This window comes from Photinus pyralis, unplaced genomic scaffold, assembly GCF_008802855.1.
Source record: "Photinus pyralis isolate 1611_PpyrPB1 unplaced genomic scaffold, Ppyr1.3 Ppyr1.4_LG9, whole genome shotgun sequence".
Taxonomy (NCBI): Eukaryota; Metazoa; Arthropoda; class Insecta; order Coleoptera; family Lampyridae; genus Photinus; species Photinus pyralis.
This window is the reverse complement of record NW_022170878.1, coordinates 17111388-17135803: the sequence shown is the minus strand read 5'-3', so window position 1 is coordinate 17135803 and position 24416 is coordinate 17111388. Positions and strand designations below refer to the sequence as shown.

General features: G+C 38.6%; 3 protein-coding genes across 3 annotated transcripts; all 3 read left to right on the top strand.

The window, feature by feature from the left end:
* The first annotated feature begins 458 nt into the window (after positions 1-458).
* LOC116180968 (glutamate receptor ionotropic, kainate 2-like) lies at positions 459-9360 on the top strand. Its single transcript, XM_031501163.1, has 13 exons — positions 459-664; positions 5240-5389; positions 5437-5794; positions 5844-5985; positions 6032-6196; positions 6246-6398; positions 6442-6659; positions 7535-7833; positions 7876-8152; positions 8202-8632; positions 8680-8795; positions 8851-9000; positions 9049-9360. Exons 1-13 carry the CDS (start codon positions 571-573, stop codon positions 9259-9261), a joined length of 2766 nt encoding a protein of 921 aa, XP_031357023.1. The 5' UTR covers positions 459-570; the 3' UTR covers positions 9262-9360.
* A 6249-nt stretch (positions 9361-15609) lies between these two features.
* Positions 15610-16217, top strand: LOC116181183. Its single transcript, XM_031501465.1, has 2 exons — positions 15610-15730; positions 15779-16217. The coding sequence occupies exons 1-2, from the start codon at positions 15677-15679 to the stop codon at positions 16139-16141; spliced, it is 417 nt and encodes a 138-aa protein (XP_031357325.1). The 5' UTR covers positions 15610-15676; the 3' UTR covers positions 16142-16217.
* Positions 16218-23698: 7481 nt separating this feature from the next.
* Positions 23699-24363, top strand: LOC116181397. The gene is made up of 2 exons (XM_031501760.1): positions 23699-23883; positions 23930-24363. Exons 1-2 carry the CDS (start codon positions 23824-23826, stop codon positions 24290-24292), a joined length of 423 nt encoding a protein of 140 aa, XP_031357620.1. The 5' UTR covers positions 23699-23823; the 3' UTR covers positions 24293-24363.
* Positions 24364-24416: the final 53 nt, after the last annotated feature.

The following is a 24416-nucleotide window of genomic DNA, read 5'->3' as shown; positions in this document are numbered from 1 at the left end:
TGTAAGGAGACGGACCTGGTGAAAAATTAAAAAAAACGTAAAATCGATGCCGAGTAATAATAAAGGTACTTACTCACCGGCTAGGAAAACAAGTAATTAGCACAAAGATTCAATCGGCGAGCATTTTTTTAATAAACCCGCGCGTAGATCGCCGTGGGAATTCGATCAGTAAGCCGCTACCCTTTTACTATTATTTATCCGAAGGGTATGTCGGAAGCACGTGTAATTTCCCGCAATGTATAACTGCATTGGGTAAATCGATAAGCGCAAGCGCCTACAAATAAAACTTCTACGACAATACGATCCGAAAGAAAACTTTTTAATTCCTTTTAAGGGACGGGGGTGCGCCAATTGGAAAAGTCGCAGAATTCCGTCCCGTCTTCACGGGCAATTGAGGTTACTTCCATCGCCTCCGGAAGTGGCGAATTTTTTTCGAGAAATGTATGTCTCTATTTATAATCGCTTGGCACTCGTTCAAATATCTTCAAAACGAAAACGCATCAGAAAGTGTTTGACTGCAAATCGACATGAGTACTCCTCCCGCTATTCGTTAATTAATCAATCTTCATTATGTGCAAATTAGTGTTTGCTCAATTAGTCGGGCTAATTTCCGTCGCCCTCTTTCGCCCGGGCCTCGCCGCCTACGGTGACCCGTTAACAATCGGTAAGTCTTCGCCAAAGCTTTTCCTGATTAATTACAATCGACGTGAAGTGAAAAATTACGACCTCTGGTATTTTTGGAACAATTGAAACATTCCGAGCTCCGTTTTCGTTCGCATTCTCGAAATAAAAAAAAGCGCAACAATTCATGTGGAAAAGCGATTTGTGGGAGGACGTCGTAAATTCGCAAGTATATCGTGAGATAATGAAGGGAAATTAAACGTTCCCGTGGGCTCCTGCATAAATCCCTCCCGAACTTGGGGAGTAAATTGAACGAAAAAGTTTAGACCACGAACCATGTATTGTAATTATTTGCTTCACCCTGTACTTACATAACTATTAGATACTTTTGTACAATTCCAAAAGCCTATGCCTTTTGGAACTGGATAAAGAGTCATTCGCTCTATTTGTCTATGGAAATGGTGCTAATATTAATTATGATTGGGAAGTGTGTAACTACCCCTTGAATAACGGTCGCGAGTATTCTCCTTTGGAATGTAGGATGGGAATTGCTGAAGAAATTAATTTTTTTTAATTATGTAAATTTTGTAACGGGAGCACGTTAACGGAGATTGTCGGGAAGATCGCGCACAAACGGTTGCTTAAAAATGAACAATGCACTTAATCGAATAAACAAATTAATTTTTAATCAGCGGGAAAAAGGTGGAAATCGTATCGGTTTCGGAAGCCACGAGTAATCATGCAAAGAAAATAGAGGGCCGGTCATTGGCAAATAATCTTAAACAGAAACAAGGAAAACAAACCCCCCCTTATACTTAACGTAAAGAAAATATCAAGTACCAATTTTGAAATTAAAACTTCCAAGCCATAGCATATCCAGCGATGGATTTATGGACACACACGTACACTTACGGCTCATTACGTACATTTCACGTTATTTTTGCACTGCTTTGTAAATGCTAGGTACGTACTTTGCAACAAAGCATAAATGAATTAGCGGTAGCTACGGAAAATCAAATGCGGGAAAAGAACCCCCTCCCTTTATAATTAACGAAAGGAAAAGTGTCAAACGCTACCTTAAACATTTAACGGAGCGGAAGAGAAGAAAAAAAAAGATTTTCAATACAGGAGTACACGCTACCATCAAAGGTGCAAAACGGCTAAAGTTCCACGATTTAAATACGGTACGGTTGCCAAAGTAAATTTACAGTATTTCCGAACGAAAGAGATCCCCACTAAACGACGGCTTTACCTTATATAGAATTCGGCCATTTTATTGGAAGAACGGCGGTTTCCCAGCCAAACTAGTGTTTTCGGATAAGTACCTCCATAAATTAAAACTTCTTTAATTAATTGTGCGGCCTGCTGACGTCCTAAAAATCCGTCATTGGTCTTAAATTTAAAGCGCTCACGATTTAATCGGATGGTGTTTACTGCAACTCATTTAATTAGCAACGGTTAATTATATTCACTTAAATGCGCGAAAGAATTTCTAAATGCATACTTTCATTTAAATTTCTCAGGACAGGCAAAAGGTCTCGTATCAAACATGGCCTTGCAGTGTTAATGCTCGTTCTCATATACCATTGGAAACTAAAACCTGCCTAGTAATTGCTTAACGGAGCTGAAATATTAATTTTTCGTTGTCTTTCGAACGCTACAAAGATATTCCCATGGGAACAGCTCAAAATGAAAAAAATTGCTTTCCCTTTCGGGCGGCTCTACAAATTAAACAACTACTTTCCAGCTTCTATTTCAAAGTCCTAAAACAGAAATGAATATTTTCGGAGCGACAGTCTTCGTAACGAGGCGCTTTCAATTTCAATCGCATCCAAATACCGGGCGTTCCGCAGAGCTGGTAGATTCCACGAATGTAAGGGGGTTGTCATTATTTCTGGTATGAAACTAAGTGCTTCATTACAAGCAATCCTCGATCCAAGCAATTGCAATTGCTTCTCATCATAGCACTACCTCAAAAAACCAAGAAAATGAAAAGTGAACTAATTATAATTAGGTGCTAATTAGATGCTAATTAAGGGATCTATCCCCAAATTAAGTGCTTCTTTTTTTTTTAATGATTACATGTTCTGCCAGGTCATAATATGAACTCAGCAGAACACTACCTTTAAAACCCAAGAAAATGAAAAGTGAACTAACTGTAATTAGGTGCTAATTAAGTGGCCTATCCCCGAATTAAATGCGCCTTTTTTTTTAAATAAATGATTACATGTTCTGCCAGGTGCATATGAACTCATCAGAGCACTACCTCAGAAAACCAAGAAAATGAAAAGTGAACTAATTATAATTAGGTGCTAATTAAGTGCCCTATCCCCGAATTAAATTCTCTTTTTTTTAATTATTACATGTTCTACTAGGTTCATATAAACTCTAACCTAATTATTAGTTAGTTCACTTTTCATTTTCTTGGGTTTTTAAGGTAGTGCTCTGCTGAGTTCATATGAACCTAGCAGAACATGCATTAATTTAAAAAGAAGGAGCATTTAATTCGGGAATAGACACTTAATTAGCACCAAATTATAGTTAGTTCACTTTTCATTTCCTTGGTTTTTGAGGTAGTGCTCTGATGAGTTCATATGCATCTGGCAGAACATGTAATCATTTTTTTAAAAAAGGAGCATTTTATTCGAGAATAGGGCACTTAATTAGCACCTAATTAGCACCTAATTATAGTTAGTTTACTTTTCATTTTCTTGGTTTTGGAGGTAGTGTTCTGCCGAGTTCATATGAACTTGGCAGAACACATGCATTAATTTTAAAAAAAGGAGCATTTAATTCGGGAATAGGGCACTTAATTAGCACCAAATTATAGTTAGTTCACTTTTAATTTTCTTGGTTTTTGAGGTAGTGCTCTGATGAGTTCATATGCACCTGGCAAAGCATGTAATTATTAAAAAAAAAGGAGCATTTAATTTGGGAATAGGGCACTTAATTAGCACCTAATTATAGTTAGTTCACTTTTCATTTTCTTGGTTTTTGAGGTAGTGCTCTGATCAGTACATATGCACCTGGCAAAGCATGTAATTATTAAAAAAAAAGGAGCATTTAATTTGGGAATGGGGCACTTAATTAGCACCTAATTATAGTTAGTTCACTTTTCATTTTCTTGGTTTTTGAGGTAGTGCTCTGATGAGTTCATATGCACCTGGCAGAACATTGTAATAATTTTTAAAAAGAGGGGCATTTAATTCGGGAATAGGGCACTTAATTAGCACCTAATTATAGTTAGTTCACTTTTCATTTTCTTGGTTTTTGAGGTAGTGCTCTGATGAGTTCATATGCACCTGGCAGAACATTGTAATAATTTAAAAAAAAAGGAGCATTTAATTCGGGAATAGGGCACTTAATTAGCACCTAATTATAGCTCACTTTTCATTTTCTTGGTTTTTGAGGTAGTGCTCTGATTAGTACATATGCACCTGGCAAAGCATGTAATTATTAAAAAAAAAGGAGCATTTAATTTGGGAATGGGGCACTTAATTAGCACCTAATTATAGTTAGTTCACTTTTCATTTTCTTGGTTTTTTGAGGTAGTGTTCTGCTGAGTTCATATGCACCTGGCAAAACATGTAATTATTTAAAAAAAGGAGCATTTAATTCGGGAATAGGGCACTTAGTTAGCACCTAATTAGCACCTAATTATGCAATATGTTTGATTGTGTTCTGCTGACCTTGCTCTGCTAGGTTCATGGACTCAATGTATGTAGGTCAACGTATTTCGTTCTTGTAAGCTGCTCGCTTGACGTAGAAACTGGCTTCCAAACGTTGATCTATTGTTGATGTGTATGGAGAAGCAAGTGTGGAAGAATATTTAGCACTTTTACCACTAAGTACTAAAAATAAAACGCCACAATACATCAAACTGGTGGTGCATAAGCGCTCTCATGCGGAATTTAAAACATAAAATAATGTCTGGTTTCTCCGACCCCTTTTTAAAAGATAAGAATTCTTATCCCATCTCATAATACCCAATTCTTCAAAGGCTAAAGAACTAGAAAGAAAAACCTTCAACCCAACAATACGGTCTTTATTATTAGAAAATTAACCTTCTAGGTAACTTTATTTGTAAAATGTCACGGTAATGGTTAAACATACCAAGTAACACGCGATTACAATATTTTAAAATATCAGCTGCCCCTAGCTTCCGGGGCCTTTGGTAGCAATGCTTACGGTCTTAACGCTGAATTAAAAACGTACTACTTCGCGGCCACACCCGCCAGTTATGAACTCTACTGTTTGCAGCTAACTACGTAGTAATTCTGAAATCTTCGCTTCATCCATACTTTTTTTATTTTTACAAAATATGCCTACAAAATGGTAACTAATCAGTCCCAGAGACCAACGCGAATAATTTAAACGTTCTAGGGGGCTCCCGTTACAGTGTCTATGTCCGCAACGCTAGATGCAACAAACTTTTTTATTTTTGTCGCTTTCTTTTGTCTTTATTGGTGAGGTATAGTCTGTTTTACAGACGCTTCGGCGAGGTTGGACGTAGGATTACTTTTGCGCTATTTCCTAGAGTATTTCAGTATGTCAGTACCAAACACCAAATGCACAGCCCCTTCTCCTGATTCAACTAACAACAGCTACTCATTTTCAGGCGCTTTATTTAGTAAGGATAACTCTGAAGTAGAATTAGCATTTAAATATGCAGTTCAATGGCACAACATTTACAGTAGCGAAGGCACACACTACCTCACGGACGTAAGAAAAGTGCCGGTCAAGAATATGTTTACCACTAGCAAAATAGGTAACCGATTCGATTTCGCGGAACTTCTCCTGATGCTTAAATTCCAGTTTGCAACATGACAAACACGAGACCCGGCGTCATTGCCATATTTGGGTACGAATCCGCGCGCACCTCTCCCATGTCGCGTTCCGTCTGCAAAAAACTAGAAATACCCTACATCGAGACCAAATGGAAGTCGACCAAGTACCCGCCCCTAATCGCTTTGAATTTTTACCCGGCCGCCGATTTGCTTGCGGAAGGCTTCGCCACAATACTAAGACACATGAACTGGAAGAGCTACGCGATCGTCTACCAGAATGAAAAGGACCTGGTCACCTTGCAAGGCATTTTGAAGATACCCGATGTTTCCGACTATCCGGTCATAATTAAACAGCTGGAGCACGATCCGGAAGGTCCCGACGCCAGGTACTCCCCCTGTGAGTACCTCTAGTTTGAAGATATCTTCAATTTTCAGGTCGATGTTTAAGCAACTGAAAGATGGAAGCGTCTCTAAAGTCATCTTAAACTGTCACGTGGACGACATACTCTCAATTTTAATGCAGGCGAAAGAGATCGGATTTTTGACAATGTCGACGAACATCTTCCTAACGTCCTTGGTGAGTATTGACAACGTCGGGCTTTTGCAAAGGGGAGTGTTTGAAGGACGCGCACACGTTGGACTACGGCCCATTAAATACCACGGCGAACATCACGATGGTGCGGCTGTTCAATCCTGCCAACGAAAATCTGATCAGGCACGTGCAGAGTTGGGAGGTAGGCGAGATGAGGAGAAATCGACATTTCAGCGCTAGTCCAGGTACCGTGAAGGTGGGTGGTTCTCGGGGTACTCACGCCGAAACTAACTCGCCAATTGCAGACCACGAGCGCGCTAATGATCGACGCCGTGAATCTCTTGATCGAGAGCGTCAACCATCTGCACAAAACCGAAAAGATACGTCCGAGGCCAATGCATTGCGACGAAAGCGATACGTGGGAGGGTGGATATCGCATCGCCGCCTATATGAAAGAGGTGGTTTGTTTTGGAACTGCATTCGTTAACCTTTGTTTTACAGCACCACCTCCCGAATCCGATCACGGGACCTATACTTTTCGACGATTTCGGACGAAGGATTAATTTCACTCTGCACGTTGTCGAACTGAACGCGGACGTTGTGAAGGCGACGTGGAGTCCGTCCAACGGTACGCGCTTAAACATGACACTCTCCGCTCAGGAGAACCGTCAACTAATTCTGAAGAGCTTGCAAAAGCAACGGATTGTCGTCTCCTCTAAGTAAACCACCCGAGTAGAAAACGGGAAGCATGCGCCATCTTGAATTTTGGATCAGGGATTTCTCCGCGTTTTGATCGTGACCTGGCAGTTCCCCCGGTTCGATGAAGGGGATTGTTCCCTTGTAAAAATCTGAAACGGCTTAAAGATCTTGATAAATTAGCGCGCTTCCAATGACACTAAACCCAACCAAATCAGACGCGGTTTGCTGCAACACATCTAATTAGCTTTCTTAATTGGCCGGATTCAAGTTCCAAAATGAGTTAATACTCCAGTTAACACCCATTATTACTTGTCATTTCATAGATCAGTGTTATCTACGTACTCCGGTGACCTTGCTCTTTTTAATCCTGGTTTTAAACTTAACACTGTAAAACTGCAAAAGGCTACTAATTAATACACTGAACGGAAGTTACGAAATATTAACTTTCTTTAACCTTCCAAATGAGAGCTTTCACATAATAACTGAAATATCTTCACGGGAACGGTTACAAAACTGATAAATTGTTTTTCTACTATTGGCGGTTGAATTCATAATGAATTTCATTGTCACCTCCTGGAATAATTACGTCTATGGTGTTACGGTTTTTAGTAATGAAGCTCGTGTTCGAGTTCATCGATATACAGTGTGTTCATCAGGTCTGGTAGATTCCATGTACAAAAACGAGTGCTTCCTTACAACTTTATCCCAACGCCATCTTCCATATTATTCATCTGATTTGCACCAGTAAGCGGGAAACCCTACACCACGGCCTTGCACCGCAAACCAAGTTACGTATCCGGAAAAATCTCCTTCACCAAGGCCTTAGATAGATGGCGCATGCTGCCCATTTTCAACTCACCCAGCACCTCGTCGCGTTATTCCAACCGTATGTAAGGATTTTAGCCCCGTACCTGATGTACCGCAACCGCTCCAACCTAAACGAGGACGTCGGGAGTAAGTATGAAGGTTACGTGGCTGATTTAATCGAGAAGATCGCCGAAGAGCTTAAATTCACGTACGAGTTCTACCTAACGCCCGATACCGCAAACGGCAACTACGACGAGAACTCCCAAACTTGGAACGGAATCATGGGCGACGTCATATCGGGCGTCGCCCAATTGGGCGTATCCGATCTGACGGTCAACCACCAGAGGCGACAGTTTGTCGACTTTAGCAACTACTTCATGACGCTAGGTGAGTACTTTGACTTTGGACGTGCACCCATACGTTTTGTAGGGATCAGCATCTTGTACAAGACGCCCGATCAGTCCGAGGCGAACATGTTCGCTTTCAAGGACCCTTTGTCCGACGACGTCTGGATGTATACCGCCACGGCGTTTCTGGGGCTCTCCATCATGCTGTACATGATTGCGCGAATGGCACCGGGTGACTGGCAAAACCCGCATCCGTGCGAGACGCACCCGGAAGAGCTAGAAAACATTTGGAACCTCGGCAACTCACTCTGGTTAACAATGGGTTCCATTATGACCCAAGGCTGTGATATCCTGCCCAAGTGCGTTCGTCGCTCAAAAACCATTGGCCTTTAACAACTGTGTTTCTAGGGGAATTTCCTCGCGGATGGCCGTTGCTATGTGGTGGTTCTTTTCGCTGCTAATGACCAGCTCCTACACGGCGAACTTGGCGGCGTACCTGGCCAAGGAGCGCATGGGTCCCTCTATCAACAACCTCGACGACCTACTCAACCAAAATAAGATCAAATTTGGCACACTAATCAATGGAACGACGTACGAATTCTTCAGAACGTCCAACTATTCGAAACACAAGGCCGTTTGGGAAAAGATGAGCAACTTTAAACCGAGCCCGTTCGTCTCCTCAAACCCGGAGGGCGTAAAAAAGGTCTTGAACAAGAATCAGGAGTACGCGTTCTTCATGGAAAGTTCGACGTTAGAATATGAGCGTAACAAGGAATGCGAACTAATTAAGATTGGCGATTGGCTCGACTCCAAAGGTTACGGCATTGCAATGCCTCTAGGTAAAACAAATTACCGTGCGCCTATATCGAAATAAATTATCTTTTAGACGCCCCCTACCGGTCCGAAATAAACAACGCTATTTTGAAGTTCCAAGAGAGCGGCGAATTGCAGACGCTCAAGAACAAGTGGTGGAAGGAGCTGAACGAGGGTGAAATTTGCGAGGTTTGCCCACGGAGTAGAGTAGGTACACTCTGCGTTGTTAACACAGACATTTCAGGAGGTTGAGTCCGAGATAGGGGAGATGGGCCTTAAATTGCAAAATGTAGGTGGCGTGTTTTGGGTGTTGGGGGTGGGGGTGGGGATTTCGTTTATGATATCCATAGTCGAATTTTTGTGGAATGTGAGGAACGTTTCGGTACAAGATCACGTAAGTTTTGACGTGTTGCGGCGAGAAATGATGGTATGTTGCTTTCAGATTACCTACTGTGAAGCGTTGGCCGCCGAATTTAAGTTCGCCATCAATTTTTGGGTGACAAAGAAAGCGGCGAGGGTGGAGGTTAAGGAACCGTCTCAATCAAGAGAGGGGTCGGAAACTCGCAGTATGGCTGGGAAGATGCTTCAGGGAGCTGGGTCTTTTTTACGCTTGGAAACCATCTTTGATCGCATGAGTGTCAGCAGAAACGACTAAGGGTTTTTGATTGCGGCTGTGCTTTGTTAATTTTGTATGCTCATATATTTGCTAATAAAAGATGAAAACTTGAAAAGGAGACCAATGCGGCTGCTATTTCAGGCTAGAATTGAAATTCTTTTTCGCCCACTCACATATTGTTGTTTTGTTTTTGCATTATGAGATACCGATGATCGGATTCTGTCGGCGTCTCGGATTAGAACAAGAATTCCAGGAATAAATTTCTATTTTCAAAAAATTTCCGGGCACGTTAACTAAAATGGAGTCCGTGGAAGCCATCTTGTAAAATTTATCCATTTATCAATTTATCCATTTATTCACTTATTCACTTATTCACTTATTCACTTATTGACTTATTCACTTATTCACTTATTCACTTATTCACTTATTCACTTATTCACTTATTCACTTATTCACTTATTCACTTATTCACTTATTCACTTATTCACTTATTCATTTATTCATCTATTCATTTATTTATTTATTTTCGTTCAATTACAGAGTGATCCGCATAATACTTTTTAGAAGTGCTCCTGTAGAAGGTATTAAGTTGTTCTATACTGCTCTGGTATTTACCCCACGAATTAGGAAAGTTGCAGGAAAGCCTAATTCGGAGTGCCCAGGGGGAGATCGGGTTTTGGTTCGGCAGATAGTGTACTTGACCAAAGTTAGGTAGGCAGTGAAGACCATCACCAGGGATGGATGCTCAACTACAACAAGGTCTCGACCTGCTAGTCTTCAAGCTATGTACGTTACTAAGGGCAAGCTTTGCCTTCTGGGATACATACCTATGGCGTGGAGGGACTTAAACGTCATATTCATACCGAAAGCTGGGCGCATACGCCCTAACCATCGGTCTATCGTCGTTTCCCCTCAAACTAACGGAGAAACTTATTGAACTACACATGAGGGATGACGTGCTGGGGCCTGAACCAATGTTCCTATCAACCAGGAAAATCCTGTAAACGTGCCATCCACAGAGTAGTGAATGTAGTTGAGAGGGCGATCTCCTGTAAGCGGGTAGCTCTAGGGGCCTTCTAGATACAGAGGGGGGATTTGACAACGCCACTCCACAAACGATTCAAACTGCTATGGCAAACAAAGGACTACATTCTACCGTGTTTAGATTGATACTAACTCGGAAAAGTGCAAATGTTGTGTGTGAGGGTGAGGGTGAGGATGTGTGCGAGGAGGTTTTTCAGCTCCTAATACACGAGGGACCAAACAGAAAATTATTGTAAAACTTTGTCTGGCTACTAGGAGAACATAATAGTCGAGGAGGTCTTTTCCCATCACCCACAAAAATATTTCGAAGTCAAATTTCGTTTTAAATCTTTTCCAATTTGGTATCAGGAGGTTATAATGTTCGAGGAGGTGTTTCAGCTCCTAATACACGAAGTGCCAATCAAAAAATTTTGTAAAATTTTGTCTGGCTACCAGGAGAACATAATAGTAGAGGAGGTATTTTCCCATCACCCACAAAAACATTTCGAAGCCAAATTTCGTTTTAAATCTTTTTTAATTTGGTATCAGGAGGTTATAATGTACGAGGAGGTGTTTCAGCTCCTAATACACGAAGTGCCAATCAGAAAATTATTGTAAAATTTTGTCTGGCTACCAGGAGAACATAATAGTCGAGGAGATCTTTTCCCATCACCCACAAAAATATTTCGAAACCAAATCTCGTTTTAAATCTTTTCCAATTTGGTATCAGGAGGTTATAATGTTCGAGGAGGTGCTTCAGCTCCTAATACATGAAGTGCCAATCAAACAATTTTGTAAAATTTTGTCTGGCTACCAGGAGAACATAATAGTAGAGGAGGTATTTTCCCATCACCCACAAAAACATTTCAAAGCCAAATTTCGTTTTAAATCTTTTTTAATTTGGTATCAGGAGGTTATAATGTACGAGGAGGTGTTTCAGCTCCTAATACACGAAGTGCCAATCAGAAAATTATTGTAAAATTTTGTCTGGCTACCAGGAGAACATAATAGTCGAGGAGATCTTTTCCCATCACCCACAAAAATATTTCGAAGCCAAATCTCGTTTTAAATCTTCTCCAATTTGGTATCAGGAGGTTATAATGTTCGAGGAGGTGCTTCAGCTCCTAATACACGAAGTGCCCATCAGAAAATTATTGTAAAATTTTGTCTAGCTACCAGGAGAACATAATAGTCGAGGAGGCCTTTTCCCATTACCCACAAAATTATTTTGAAGCTAAATTTCGGTTTAAATCTTTTCCAATTTGGTATCAGGAGGATATAATGTTCGAGGAGGTGTATCACCTCCTAATACACGAAGTGCCAATCAGAAAATTATTGTAAAATTTTGTCTGGCTACCAGGAGAACATAATAGTCGAGGAGGTAGTTTCCCAGAACCCACAAAAATATTTCGAGGCCAAATTTCGTTTTAAATTTTTCCAATTTGGTATCAGAAGCTTATAATGTGCGAGGAGGTGTTTCAGCTCCTAATACACGAAGTGCCATTCAGAAAATTATTGTAAAATTTTGTCTGGCTACCAGGAGAACATAATAGTCAAGGAGGTCTTTTCCCATCACCCACAAAAATATTTCGAAGCCAAATCTCGTTTTAAATGTTTTCCAATTTGGTAACAGGAGGTTATAATGTTCGAGGAGGTGTTTCAGCTCCTAATACACGAAGTGCCAATCAGAAAATTATTGTAAAATTTTGTCTGGCTACCAGGAGAACATAATAGTCGAGGAGGTCTTTTCCCATCACCCACAAAAATATTTTGAAGCCAAATTTCGTTTTAAATCTTTTCCAATTTGGTATCAGGAGGTTATAATGTCGAGGAGGTGTTTCAGCTCCTAATACACGAAGTGCCAATCAGAAAATTATTGTAAAATTTTGTCTGGCTACCAGGAGAACATAATAGTCGAGGAGGTCGTTTCCCATCACCCACAAGAATATTTCGAAGCCAAATCTCGTTTTAAATCTTTTCCAATTTGGTAACAGGAGGTTATAATGTTCGAGGAGGTGTTTCAGCTCCTAATACACGAAGTGCCAATCAGAAAATTATTGTAAAATTTTGTCTGGCTACCAGGAGAACATAATAGTCGAGGAGGTCGTTTCCCATCACCCACAAGAATATTTCGAAGCCAAATCTCGTTTTAAATCTTTTCCAGTTTGGTATCAGGAGGTTATCATGTGCGAGGAGGTGTTTCAGCTCCTAATACACGAAGTGCCAATCAGAAAATTATTGTAAAATTTGCCTGGCTACTAGGAGAACATGATGCTTGTGGATGTCTTTTCCCAATCTCCCACAAACATCTTTCAACGCCATACTTGCCGTGTATCATAGAAAACGGTTCTTTTTGTGCCCCAAAGGCCAGAAACCCTCGATTTAACAACCGAGGGTTCTTGAACGAGGGCAATGTCCTGCTTTACACTGAAGCGTCTGCCTAAGGTTACAGCAGCCGCCGTACAGTGTTGCAGGTCTATGTGTATAAAATGCTCTTTCATACTTATGTATGTAGACAATACCTACCTGCATATTGCATTAGCAAACTCCTCCCAGCTGGAAATCGGCCGGGGTGAGTTGCTGACGTTGGAGCAAGCACTGAGCACAGGTTGCCTTGGCAGCCTGAGCGGTGATGCTTCCGTAGCTTGTTTCAGTTGCCCATGTAGCAGCTGCTGGTGTTGTTGTGTTGGTTGTACTGACGTACTCTCTGCCTCATCAGGTTCGGCACCCTCACCTTTAGAGAGGAAAACCCAAAAGGGAGCCTTCCCCCTTGGCGATTAGGTTAGCCTGCTCCTTTTCCCCAATGCCAAAAACTATCAGTCTCACTTGAGGTTGATCCTTCACGCCTGTGGGGAATAGGCACCAGCTGCCTACTTTTGCCCACGAATTTTGCACTTTCAAGCGCCTCTTGATCGCCACCAGGTCATCAGGTTTCCCTGGGACGTAGATGGGAGCCTTACCGAGCCTAGGGAGAAATTCTTTGTGCATTACTTTTAGGTGCGCAGCCTCCCAATAGCACGAGATTTTTAGGATCTCACCCGCGTACCTCCACCCACTGCACGTGGGTGCTAGTGGAGCGCTGTCCTGTTTCTGTCAGCCTGGCCTTCTTCCTTCTCTTCTGGTCAGCGCCGGAGATGTGCTTGCTTAGTTTGTTGTGTTGAGATTCGGTGACCTGCAACAGAGTGTGAGGAGTATCTTGGAACGCTCCCTCTAGTTTGTGTCATCCACGTCAGACTGAGGGAGGTGTTTGTGCTCCTAATACACGGACTATCGGTCAGCATGCTCTAGTAAAATTTCTCACTTTAACAGGAGAACATGATAAAGATGGAGTTATTTTGCCATGCTCAAGGGAAATATAGAGGTACTCAAGAATCAAGTGCGAGGGGGAGGGGGGTGCTATCATCATATCATATCTCATCATCATATTATATATATATATATATATATATATATACAAAAAGTTCAAAGGGCTGTAACTTTTGATCTAGTAGTCCAATCTTGGAACTGTTTGAAATTATGGATTCTACAGGCCACATTCTATTCCGGGTCGATCTGAGACAATTTTTTCTTCGGGGCTCAAAAAAAGGCAGTGTTTTACCTTCCTTTTTTACCAGAAAATCGACTACACCAAAAATTCTCGGGAAAACACTTTTTCTTATTAATTTGGGTGCGTAAAATCCAAATCAATTTGTACTTTTTCGATCAGACTTCTCAATCAAAAGTTATAGACTAGAAAAGAATTCAAAGAGCTGTAACTTTTGAACTAGTAGCCCAATCTTGGAACTGCTTGAAATTATGGATTCTACAGGCCACATTCTATAAGAAAATTTTTTCTCCGGGTCGATCTGGGACAATTTTTTCTTCGGGGCTCAAAAAAAGGCAGTGTTTTACCTTCCTTTTTTACCAAAAAACGAGTACACCAAAAATTCTCGGGAAAACACTTTTTCTTATTAACTTGGGTGCGTAGAATCCAAATCAATTTGTACTTTTTCGATTAGACTTCTCAATCAAAAGTTATAGACTAGAAAAGAATTCAATGGGCTGTAACTTTTGAACTAGTAGCCCAATCTTTGAACTGTTTGAAATTATGGATTCTTCAGGCCACATTCTATAAGAAAATTTTTTTTCCGGGTCGATCTGAGACAATTTTTTCTTCGGGGCTCAAAAAAAGGCAGTGTTTACCTTACCTTCCTTTTTTACCAAAAAACGAGTACACCAAAAATTCTCGGGAAAACACTTTTTCTTATTAATTTGGGTGCGTAGAATCCAAATCAATTTGTACTTTTTCGATCAGACTTCTCAATCAAAAGTTATAGACTAGAAAAAAATTCAAAGGGCTGTAACTTTTGAACTAGTAGCCCAATCTTGGAACTGTTTGAAATTATGGATTCTACAGGCCACATTCTATAAGAAAATTACAAAATTACAAAACTCTTTCAATTTGTACTCCACGTGCTCAGAATACTTATAAATGTTGAGGCTGTTTGACAGTTAAAAATCATTGCCATTCGTCGTGGTTTTCTTGGGTAGGTAGATTACATAAAAATCTCCCCTCGTATTTATTTATTTATTTATTTATTAGCTCAACAGGCTTGTGCCCAATTACAGAGTGACCCGCATAATTCTTTTTAGAGGTGCCTCTGCAAGTCTGAAGTTGTTCGATACTACTCCGGTATTTACCTTACGAATTAGGAAAATTGCAGGAAAACCTAATTCGGAGTAGCCGGCAGAATGCCCGAAACTGGTCTAAGGTAATTCCCATTTCTGCCACTTCAACCCAGGTTCGAACACCCGACTTTCCGGATTTCTAGTCCAACGCTCTACCACTGAACCATAGAGCCATTATTATTAAATGTGGAACAAGAAGAAAATCTACCCATACTGTCAAAAAGCTTCGAAATTCTAAAAAGATCTCCAAGGTTCTTCCACAAGACTTGAGTCTGGGTTCTTTAGGGCCACTTTTATGTATATGAAAGTTTGAAATCCTGGTGCTTTAAAATAAGTGTTTAATCAACGTATTCAATAAAATGTGACGTCTAAAGGAGGTTTTATGAATCCTTTAGACTTGCTAAGAAACTTCAGAACCTTGACTTAAAGGTCATCTACATTATCGAAGAGCCTCCAAAGCTTAAAGCGGTTTCCACGTACCTTCCAAAAAGGTATTTTTAAGACCCGAGCACACAAAAAGACTTCCAGGAAGCTTACAAGGTGCAGAATTGCGTTTTCTTTATAACTTACGAAGTGTAACTTGTACGCACGTGCTTGTTTGGCAACTTTTCTGGGATAATTTATGGTGGCTTGTAAATTTGTTTAAGTTCTTTACTTTTTCCCTATGTAAACCTTCCAGATAAAAATCCTCGCTACGATCGTAGATATAAGTAACTAAGGTTCTTCTAATTTTCGTCCTTCTGAAACGAAAGCGTGATTCAGTATGACGAAGATATGCGTAATCGTGTTCTTTGTTACAGTTCTCTTGGTTTTGGAGGTAAAGGTAAACTATGCATAATTTACGTTAATAATTATTCTAATCTAGACCCAGACCGCCGACAGCGGTATCACAACGCGCAATAAAAATGTGGAGCCGTTCATGAGCGAATGCATCTGTGCCTCAGGCGCAAATCCAGACGAGGCCTACTCTTGGTTCACGCGCCGAACCTTTTTTCCATCCTCGTGCTTTAAATGTTTTCTTAAATGCATGGCCAGAAAAATGGGTCTTTTGAAACCGGATGGTTCATTCGATCTTGATGCCGTATCGCGGGTGTTTGGCTCCACCATTAGTAGGGAGAAAATCGCCCCGTGCATCACAGCTCAGGATGCTAATCTGGATCTTTGTGACAAGGGATACCAAATACCACATTGTATTTATCAAATCATCAACGCAAATGCCACAAACTAGCCAACAGTTACAGCATAGTGTCCAAGGGCTGACCTTAGATTTTAAGAGTATACCTCGAATAAAGAATTAAACTTTCTACAACTAGTTTTACAGAATGTATGTAGTAGTGCACATCTTGGTAAACATCTACTTCATGGAAGAATGTTTCAAATAATAGTTTTATTTGGTCTTTCATTTTCAACACATCGCGATTCTTTAAGTATTTCCATTTCTTAAATGTAATCACGCTGGGTTTTTTTAAGTTGTATGAAGAGTCTGATATAGTTAAATCCTGTAATTTAGGAACACATAATTTTTATCTACTGCGCTTTCGTTTTGAGAAAATAAGAATAGGTAACTGAAACGTCTTTTTTCTCCAACCACCTGAATAAGACGCTATTTTGTGACAGTGTTCGGTACCTAAAATTGACGTTTTGCGGATTAATCGCTTTCACCATGGCAACTGTACAAAAAGTGGATACTTTTGGTCCTAGTACCAAAAAGAAATTGACCTTGAAATTTGGCCAATTAAAAAATTACAATCACGGAGATATGTCACATTGACATCGTTTTACATTGCAGGTTGTAAGATATTTCTATACATACAAATCAAATATTTTTGCATATTCAATGCAAATAATGTTGTTACCTATACGTATGTACGTACATGTATTGAAAATGATTTACGCTCGCTATTTTTATTTAAACCATGTGTAACGTAATTTACATATTCCGTGAACGTAATTTTAATACGTATACAACCCGCCGTCGCGCGTAACGCCATCTACTTCAGACCCATTGCACTATTATCTGTCATTTTGAATTCAAAATTTGAAAAAGTTAATTGCATTTAATTTTAATTAAAAAACTGTATGGTAAGTTTGTTATTTCAATACAAAATATAACAATATTAATTGTGTATACAATAGAAATGACTGAAACTGATAGCGACATGGATTGCACTTCGCCAGAGATTTTAGAAACGGCAGAACATGCTACCTCAAGATTTGCTCCCTACAAAGTCGCGAGAGGTGAGAAGTAAGAAGTAAGAACGAATAGGTTATAAGTTAACCTAAAAACTAGAGTGGCATGACACGTGAGGACAAGAAAGCAGAAGTTCTTATACTATAGTAGTGAAACTGTAACTGAATCTAGATTCGAATATAATTTGAAGTAAAGGGGGTTGGAGAAAAAATTTTATGTTTTATTCGTACAAAAAATGCGTTTTCGGGACTCGGAAGGTTGCTGGACTCCGCTAACGCGTCGTCCAGCAACTATCTTCCTCGTCCCGAAAACTGACATTTTTTGTACTAATGAAACAAATAACTATTGTGGAGTAATTAAATACCAAATAGTTATACCTAGTTATAGTATATCTACAATATTATGTGTAATATTCGCTACTTTTGAGACGCTCTTAATATTAAAACAGAATCAACATATAAACACAAACAAAGTGATAAGTCTAAAGTTAAAAATATTTACATTATAAGATCAAGATGAAAATAGAAAAAGGTAAAAGTAATTTGAACGCTATTTCTTTAGTTGAAAAGGGTGACAAAGGAAATGAATTAAATTTATTTTAGACAAAACGAGTATGTATAAATGATAATAGAACAATGCATTTCATAGATGGCACTAAATTTGGATAAGTAATTAAGATAATATTATAATTAAAGGTAAATTTGAAAAGCCCCCAATAACACAAATTGCACTTCATAAAGAAACAATAAGAGAAATATCGTAATGACATCCTTTCTATTATTTCTGGAAGATGAATAGGGTTTATTACAAGGTAAAAGTAATTAGGTCCGAAAAATCAGGTTTAAGTACGTATGATCACAACTAATTAGAACTTTAACGCCTGTATAGTATCTTCATTCTTGAACGTTTGACAGAGTGGTATTTTAAAATTTATCTGAGCACGGGTTTTGATTTTGTGTATTCTTTTTTTTTAATTTTAAAAAATTTTATTTCTGGTGGTAGTGTTGTGGTGGTGTTCAGAAAAGGTAAGTTTCCAGTTTTCTTAGAACCAGTTTTACGTTTCTTTGACCACATATGGCTATATGTTGATTATTGGTGACTGAGTAAAATTACACTAACTGCTTATTTTTTTGGGTTATCTTTGCTACAACTATGGTAGTGAATGAACTTAAAAGTTTCTTTTTGATTTTCTTACTGTTATTTATTTTATAGTTTGAAGAGATACATGGAAAAATTCTGGCATTTTTTTAAGAGATTGTTAATAATCAGAACAGTAAGGGTTTTGAAAATCTTGAAACGTTTCAGGAACAGGTCGACATTGATGATTTTTTCTTTTAAATGTTTGTAATTATTAAGTACCTATATACTGCCTTTTTAATTTTTGTATAGCATACCTAGTACCTACTAAAGCAAAACCCTTAGCATTGGTAATTGCGCAACAAGGAAGATAGGACATCATTGGAAAGGCTTTCCTTCTCTGAATTTGGTGAGACTATAATTTTTTAGATTTGATATTTTCGAAATATTTTAAAAGTAAGTTGAGGGCGCGCTGTTGTTTATGTCATTTGAAGGATTTCGGGCCGATCCCTATGTAATAGAAGCTAATGCGATCGTGCGTCAAAATTATGCAGTTGCAAGTGCAATAAAAAAGAGAAAACTTGTACCTGCAACGTCGAATGCGCTGGAAATGAAACAACTAAACCAAAAAAATTACATATCCGAATTCAGAGATGGGCAACCTTACCAACGATACATCATTTAAGATTTTAAGGATTGCACTGTCAGCGATGCCAGACAAAGACATTAGTGAGCAAATTTTATTTTAGACACTTTCCTCCCATGACCAATTTGACGTGCCAAAGCGTTTTTTGAAAATTATTTTAATTTACAAAAATAGCTATGTGTCGTTTCTAATGCACCACCATATATTATTTAGCTTCGGAGAAATAACACCAAAATCTCCCCATAAATTGTTATATTAATAAATGCGTAGATTTTGGTGTTATTTCTCCGAAGCTTCTTAAGCACCCCATTGAGAGTCATGGATCTTCACAATTTCAGTATATTATTTAAATAATAGCCATATAATTTATAGCGAGATCAATTTTTTTCACGATATTTATCAACATTTTTAGCGCATTTCCACAAAAATAAAAATAAAATGCGCTATTGTGGCCACTTTGTCCGTCCGTCCGTCCGTCCGTCCGCTAACTTTGCGACCCTACTAGTTTTTTATCTTAAGAGCTATTGTTCTACTTTTTTCGCTATTTGGTTCGTTATGGTGTCGAGTCTTGTACCAAGGAAGGAATTTTTTCTGTACCGCTTACAAAAAAAAGTTATTGTAAAAAAAACAAAAAACCGTTTTTTACATGTTCCATAATTTTACACTTTTGCCGTTTATTAACGATCCTAGAGATCGTTTAGGATCGTTTATAATTTTGCATTGCTATCTGTCGCCTGCCGGTTGGTCTCTCCGTCTGTTCCTTTGTCTGTCTGTCCATCTATCTGTCCGTGTGAACGATAACTTTGTTTAGAAATGTTCGATCGCTTTTACATCTCCGTTAGTTATGAACTGAATTGCATGAAATTCAATAAGGGCATAGATTTAGCCATATAATACGCAATGCCAAAAGTTGGATCGAATCGATTCAAAATTCACAGTGCCCTTTTCGCATCTCGACCATTTATAAACCGAATTGCAAACTTTTTTACTTATAAAAGTATTTGAATGAAATTTAATACATAGGCACTTGGAATAAAGGAAAATCAAACGCCAATTTCAAAATTTGGTTTTGCGCATGCGCAGTGCCAACTTTTTATTTATGGAAGAATTTAAACGAAATTTGATACATAGGCACTTGGAATAAAGGAAAATCAAACGCCAATTTCAAAATTTGGTTTTGCGCATGCGCAGTGCCAACTTTTTTATTTATGAAAGAATTTAAATGAAATGTGATACATAGGCACTTGGAATAAAGGAAAATCTAGCGCCAGTTTCAAAATTTTATTTTGCGCATGCGCCGTGCCAACTTTTTTTATCTATGGAACTATTTAAGTGAAATTTGATACTTAGGCGCTTGGAACAAAGGAAAATCTTAGTTTATTAGTTAGTTATAGTAAATTAGTTTTAAAATTTAGGTTTGCGCATGCGCAGTTCCAACTTTCTTATTTAGAAAAGCATTAAAATGAAATTCTTCTCATAAACTGAAATTGAAGTAGCACGTCAACAATGGATTGCCCATGTGCAACGCTATCTTTCATATTTGTGGCCGGATTTTACGATTTTAACAGAAGTTGCATCTTACAAATGGGAAATGAATGCAAGTGGAAATGCGCTTTATGTAAATCGTTTACGATTAGTTTTTAACTTGTTTGCTTTTTTCGTTACTTTACAGTTCTTATCTCTTTAATTTTACGGAAACTCTCAAGAATCTATTTCTTTTACGTTCAAATATGATTATAATTTACTTGAGATTCTTTTAAGACAATACATACGTATTTCGTTATGTGTCCTTTAAATGGACGACATCGAAGGTTAGAGAACTAGGAAACTTAACTTGCAGCTATTAACAAAGAATAATTGTTAAAATTTTATTTAGACTTTTATATTCCTATTGCAATATTATTTGTACGTGCTAAAAGGTTTCCAAATGAAAAAAACCTTGATTGTGAATTGGTACAAAAAAATTGGGTAAATAGGTTTAAGAAATATCAGGTGACAGTTTTGCTGATAGACCGATACCAGCGTTTAGCAGCATCCGTCTACTTGTGAACATGAGTGCATGGACAATTTACATCACGGATGAGTGTCTTTTTACCTTTTTTTTTGTTTTTTTTTTAAATAAATTTTCATTCATGGCACCTTTAGCAAGTGTTCTCATGTTTAATACGGAGATTACAATAAAATAAGTACTAAATTCCAGATTTTGAGTGATATGGATGCCATTAAAGTGACCTAAAATCTCTACTGCTTTGATATGGTCCATTCCATTTAAAAAGGTACATAGGATTGTACGTATGAATTCTTGCCTTATAAATACTATTAAAAAAATTATTCCTCTACAAATTGTATGGCTATTGTTTAACCAACATAAATATTGAAGTGCCACATTAAAATGCCAAAATCAAGGAAATCTAGGAAAAAAAACCCCGTGAAAAAAAACCCGGAATAAATACCCCCGGAATAAAAACTCACGGAAAGAAAACCCTCCGGAAAAAAAACCCTGGAATGAAAACCCCCTTTTTTAAATCTCCACAATAGGTAGGTATACATCTTAGGGCGATTGTACAAGGCAAGTATATACCTATAGTATAAGTTATTCTAAGTACAAAATCTGAAAATTCGAATGAATTTTTAGATTTTATACTTGAATTAGCTTATAAGTACCTGGTATATACTTGCATTGTGGAACCGGCCCTTCGTAAAATTTCTAAAAGTGCGAACTGTGTACTCCTGTACTGAATTAGCTTGCAAAAAGCGTTGTTCAGTGACTTATACCCGGTTTCACAAAGAGTGTTAGTTAATCAATGATTATATGGTATATGATTGGTCGATTTTTGATGTTTACCAAATGACATGGGCTCAAACCAACGTTATTCATCTGTTAAATATTAACAAACGATATCTTAATCACGTTTGCGAAAACATACTTTAAATTCATTTAAAATTACACCAACAACATTTAGGTCAATTAATCCCAAAAAGGAGGAAAGCAAAATATGTACTGCTGCAAAGTAGACTAAAAAATATCTGCGAAGAATACAGCGCCGGACAAAGAGATGTGGTATAAGTCATAATATTAGGTTTTATTAGGGTTAGTGGTATTTGTTAATAGAATATCTCAACCGAGTTCTGTTTGATATTCCTGTTTCAGTAAACCATATGCAACTGTAGCTCTCGCGCAATATTTCCTTTTTTTCCCTGTGGTTTTTCTTCCGATTTTTTACCAGGGGGTCTTTCTTTCCGTGGGTTTTTTCCGGGGTTTTTTTTTCCGGGGGGTTTTCTTTCCATGGGTTTTTATTCCGGGGGTTTTTATTCCGGGTTTTTTTTCCAAGGGCCTTTTTTCCGGTACCGCTTGTCCCTGAGGCTAAAAGTTGAAATTTGATTTGTTACAAAAAGTTGATATTGGATATGAGATTTAGGCGGTGCAAACTATACGGGGCGCGTAACAATGGAGTTCGCGGTACAACGAAAAGGGGAAAGAGATACATGTACCTCTTTGCTAAGAACCTTAAACTCCAAAACTGCTCATCATGGCTGTGTCTAGCGAGAAGAGCAAAGAAGGATACATCGGCTCTTAGTTTAACATGCAATGCCAGGATCTGGGTCAACGATGACAAGGTAAGATTAGCTAAACCGAGCACTGATTTTGGAAGTGATGATGGTTTCCAGTTTCAAAGCCCTTAATTGGGTATTTTATTAGTTGGGATATCGTCTTTTGACCTTTTGACTTTTTTATACGTAAGTATCATCGTTGCTTATACCGTCGTCTAATGTTAGTTTTTAGGTTCGGCCCTCCCTTGCAAAAAATTTAGTTCATCAACCTCTTCAAATTTCAGTTTTACTCTGGAACCAACCACGGATATGGTCGTTGGCCTTTCCAGTTTTACTGCCCTTTTGGGTTTTTAATTGTTTTCCATCTATTGTAAGTTTTATAGCTATAGTCTCTCCCCAATTATCTCTACCATCTTGTAGATCACCTGAAATGACCGTTGGTCGAAACATGTAGTGTATCACTTCGTTTTATTAAATTATATGGGAACGGTTTAGAGAACTTTTATTCAATATTAATAAATTATCCCATTTAGTGTTTGAACACAAAATGGACGTCACGATTCCAAATTATACCTTAATATTGAAAGTATTCAAATTTTAAATGTAGGTATACGTCTATTACATGCACAAAGTAATAAAACGTGATATTGGTGAGTAATATTGGAGATTTCAAGCTCTGAGTTAATTTAATACTTCTCAGCCGACTTTCTGTGTTAAAAGTCAACCAAACACAAAATACCCTCTCAGGGGAGCGAAATTCTGGTGCGAATTATCCGGGTGCGAATTGTCCGGGAGCGAAACGTCCGGGTGCGAAATGTCCGGGTGCGAATTATTCGGGTACGAATTGTCCTACAACCGTCTCGTCCTGACATTCCACTTGCCCTTTATGTGTACTCTCTTCCAACACTTCGTTGTGTTGCTTCGACTTCACCAATAGATATGTCTCGTTCAGACAATTCATTTTGCCCTTGAGAGTACTTTCCTCCGACAAAGCGTTTTCGAAATATTCACTCTTAAAGTTCTGACGTCACCAATGGATTTATTTCTGCCAGACGTCCCAATAGTCCTTCCACAATCCGTTCTGGAGATGTAAGGGAATATTTCCAATCACGATAAGGGGTCGAGGAGGAGGACTATGGTTGGTAGAATTAATTCCTTTCGTTGAGACTTTTCAGAGCCTTGAAGATCACTTAAACACAATATGCATTGTCGAGGAGCCTGGAAAGTTTGAAATGGTTTGTAAGTACCTACTTTGTTGATAACGTATATAGTGAACGTGTGCCTGTGCGTGTGTCGCAATCTTCTCTGGGGCTATTCATGGCAGATTGTAAATTCATCAAAATTATTTACTTTCTCATGTTATATCCCTACGCAAACTCTCTAGATAACAATCCTCACTAGGGTCGTCGGAACATGTTACTAACGTTGTTAAAGGTGAAACGGTATGGCGAAAATTAGCGCAATCGCTTTCTTTGTTGCAGTACTCTTGGTTTTGGAGGTAGAGGTAAATTATAAAATAATTTAATTTAATAATTATTATGCAAATTTAGACCCAGACCACCGACGATAGTATCGCAACACGTAATAAAAAGGTGGAGTCATTCATGAGCGAATGCATATGCGCCTCCGGTGCAGATCCAGAAGAGGTCTACTCTTGGTTCGCACGCAGAACCTTTTTTCCCTCCTCCTGTTTTAAATGTTTTCTGAAATGCATAGGCAGAAAAATGGGTTTTATGAAACCGGATGGTTCGTCCGATCTCGACGCCGTATCAGAACAGTTTGGTTCCATCATCAGTGGGGAGGAAATTGCCCTGTGCATCAAGGCTCACTCTGGTAATCTGGATCTTTGCGAGAAGGCATACCAAGTACCACTATGTATTTATCAAATCATCAATGCAAATGCCACAAATTAGCATAGTAGTTCTCCAAGGGCCGACCTTGACCTGACCTGGCAATTTATAATAGAAAAGATAAGGTCAACTCATTCCAGACTTTATTTTACTTAGTTAGTATCACTATCAAAACAAACCATATAAA

Bases quoted from the DNA above. Each gene is read 5' to 3' on its own strand.
- LOC116181183 (XM_031501465.1), top strand. From the start codon at position 15,677: ATGACGAAGATATGCGTAATCGTGTTCTTTGTTACAGTTCTCTTGGTT. The intron at 15,731-15,778 runs GTAAAGGTAAAC...ATTCTAATCTAG, and splicing joins CAGTTCTCTTGGTTTTGGAG to ACCCAGACCGCCGACAGCGG.
- LOC116181397 (XM_031501760.1), top strand. From the start codon at position 23,824: ATGGCGAAAATTAGCGCAATCGCTTTCTTTGTTGCAGTACTCTTGGTT. The intron at 23,884-23,929 runs GTAAATTATAAA...ATGCAAATTTAG, and splicing joins TCTTGGTTTTGGAGGTAGAG to ACCCAGACCACCGACGATAG.
- LOC116180968 (XM_031501163.1), top strand. From the start codon at position 571: ATGTGCAAATTAGTGTTTGCTCAATTAGTCGGGCTAATTTCCGTCGCC. The intron at 6,399-6,441 runs GTGGTTTGTTTT...TTTGTTTTACAG, and splicing joins TCGCCGCCTATATGAAAGAG to CACCACCTCCCGAATCCGAT. The intron at 8,633-8,679 runs GTAAAACAAATT...ATTATCTTTTAG, and splicing joins CGGCATTGCAATGCCTCTAG to ACGCCCCCTACCGGTCCGAA.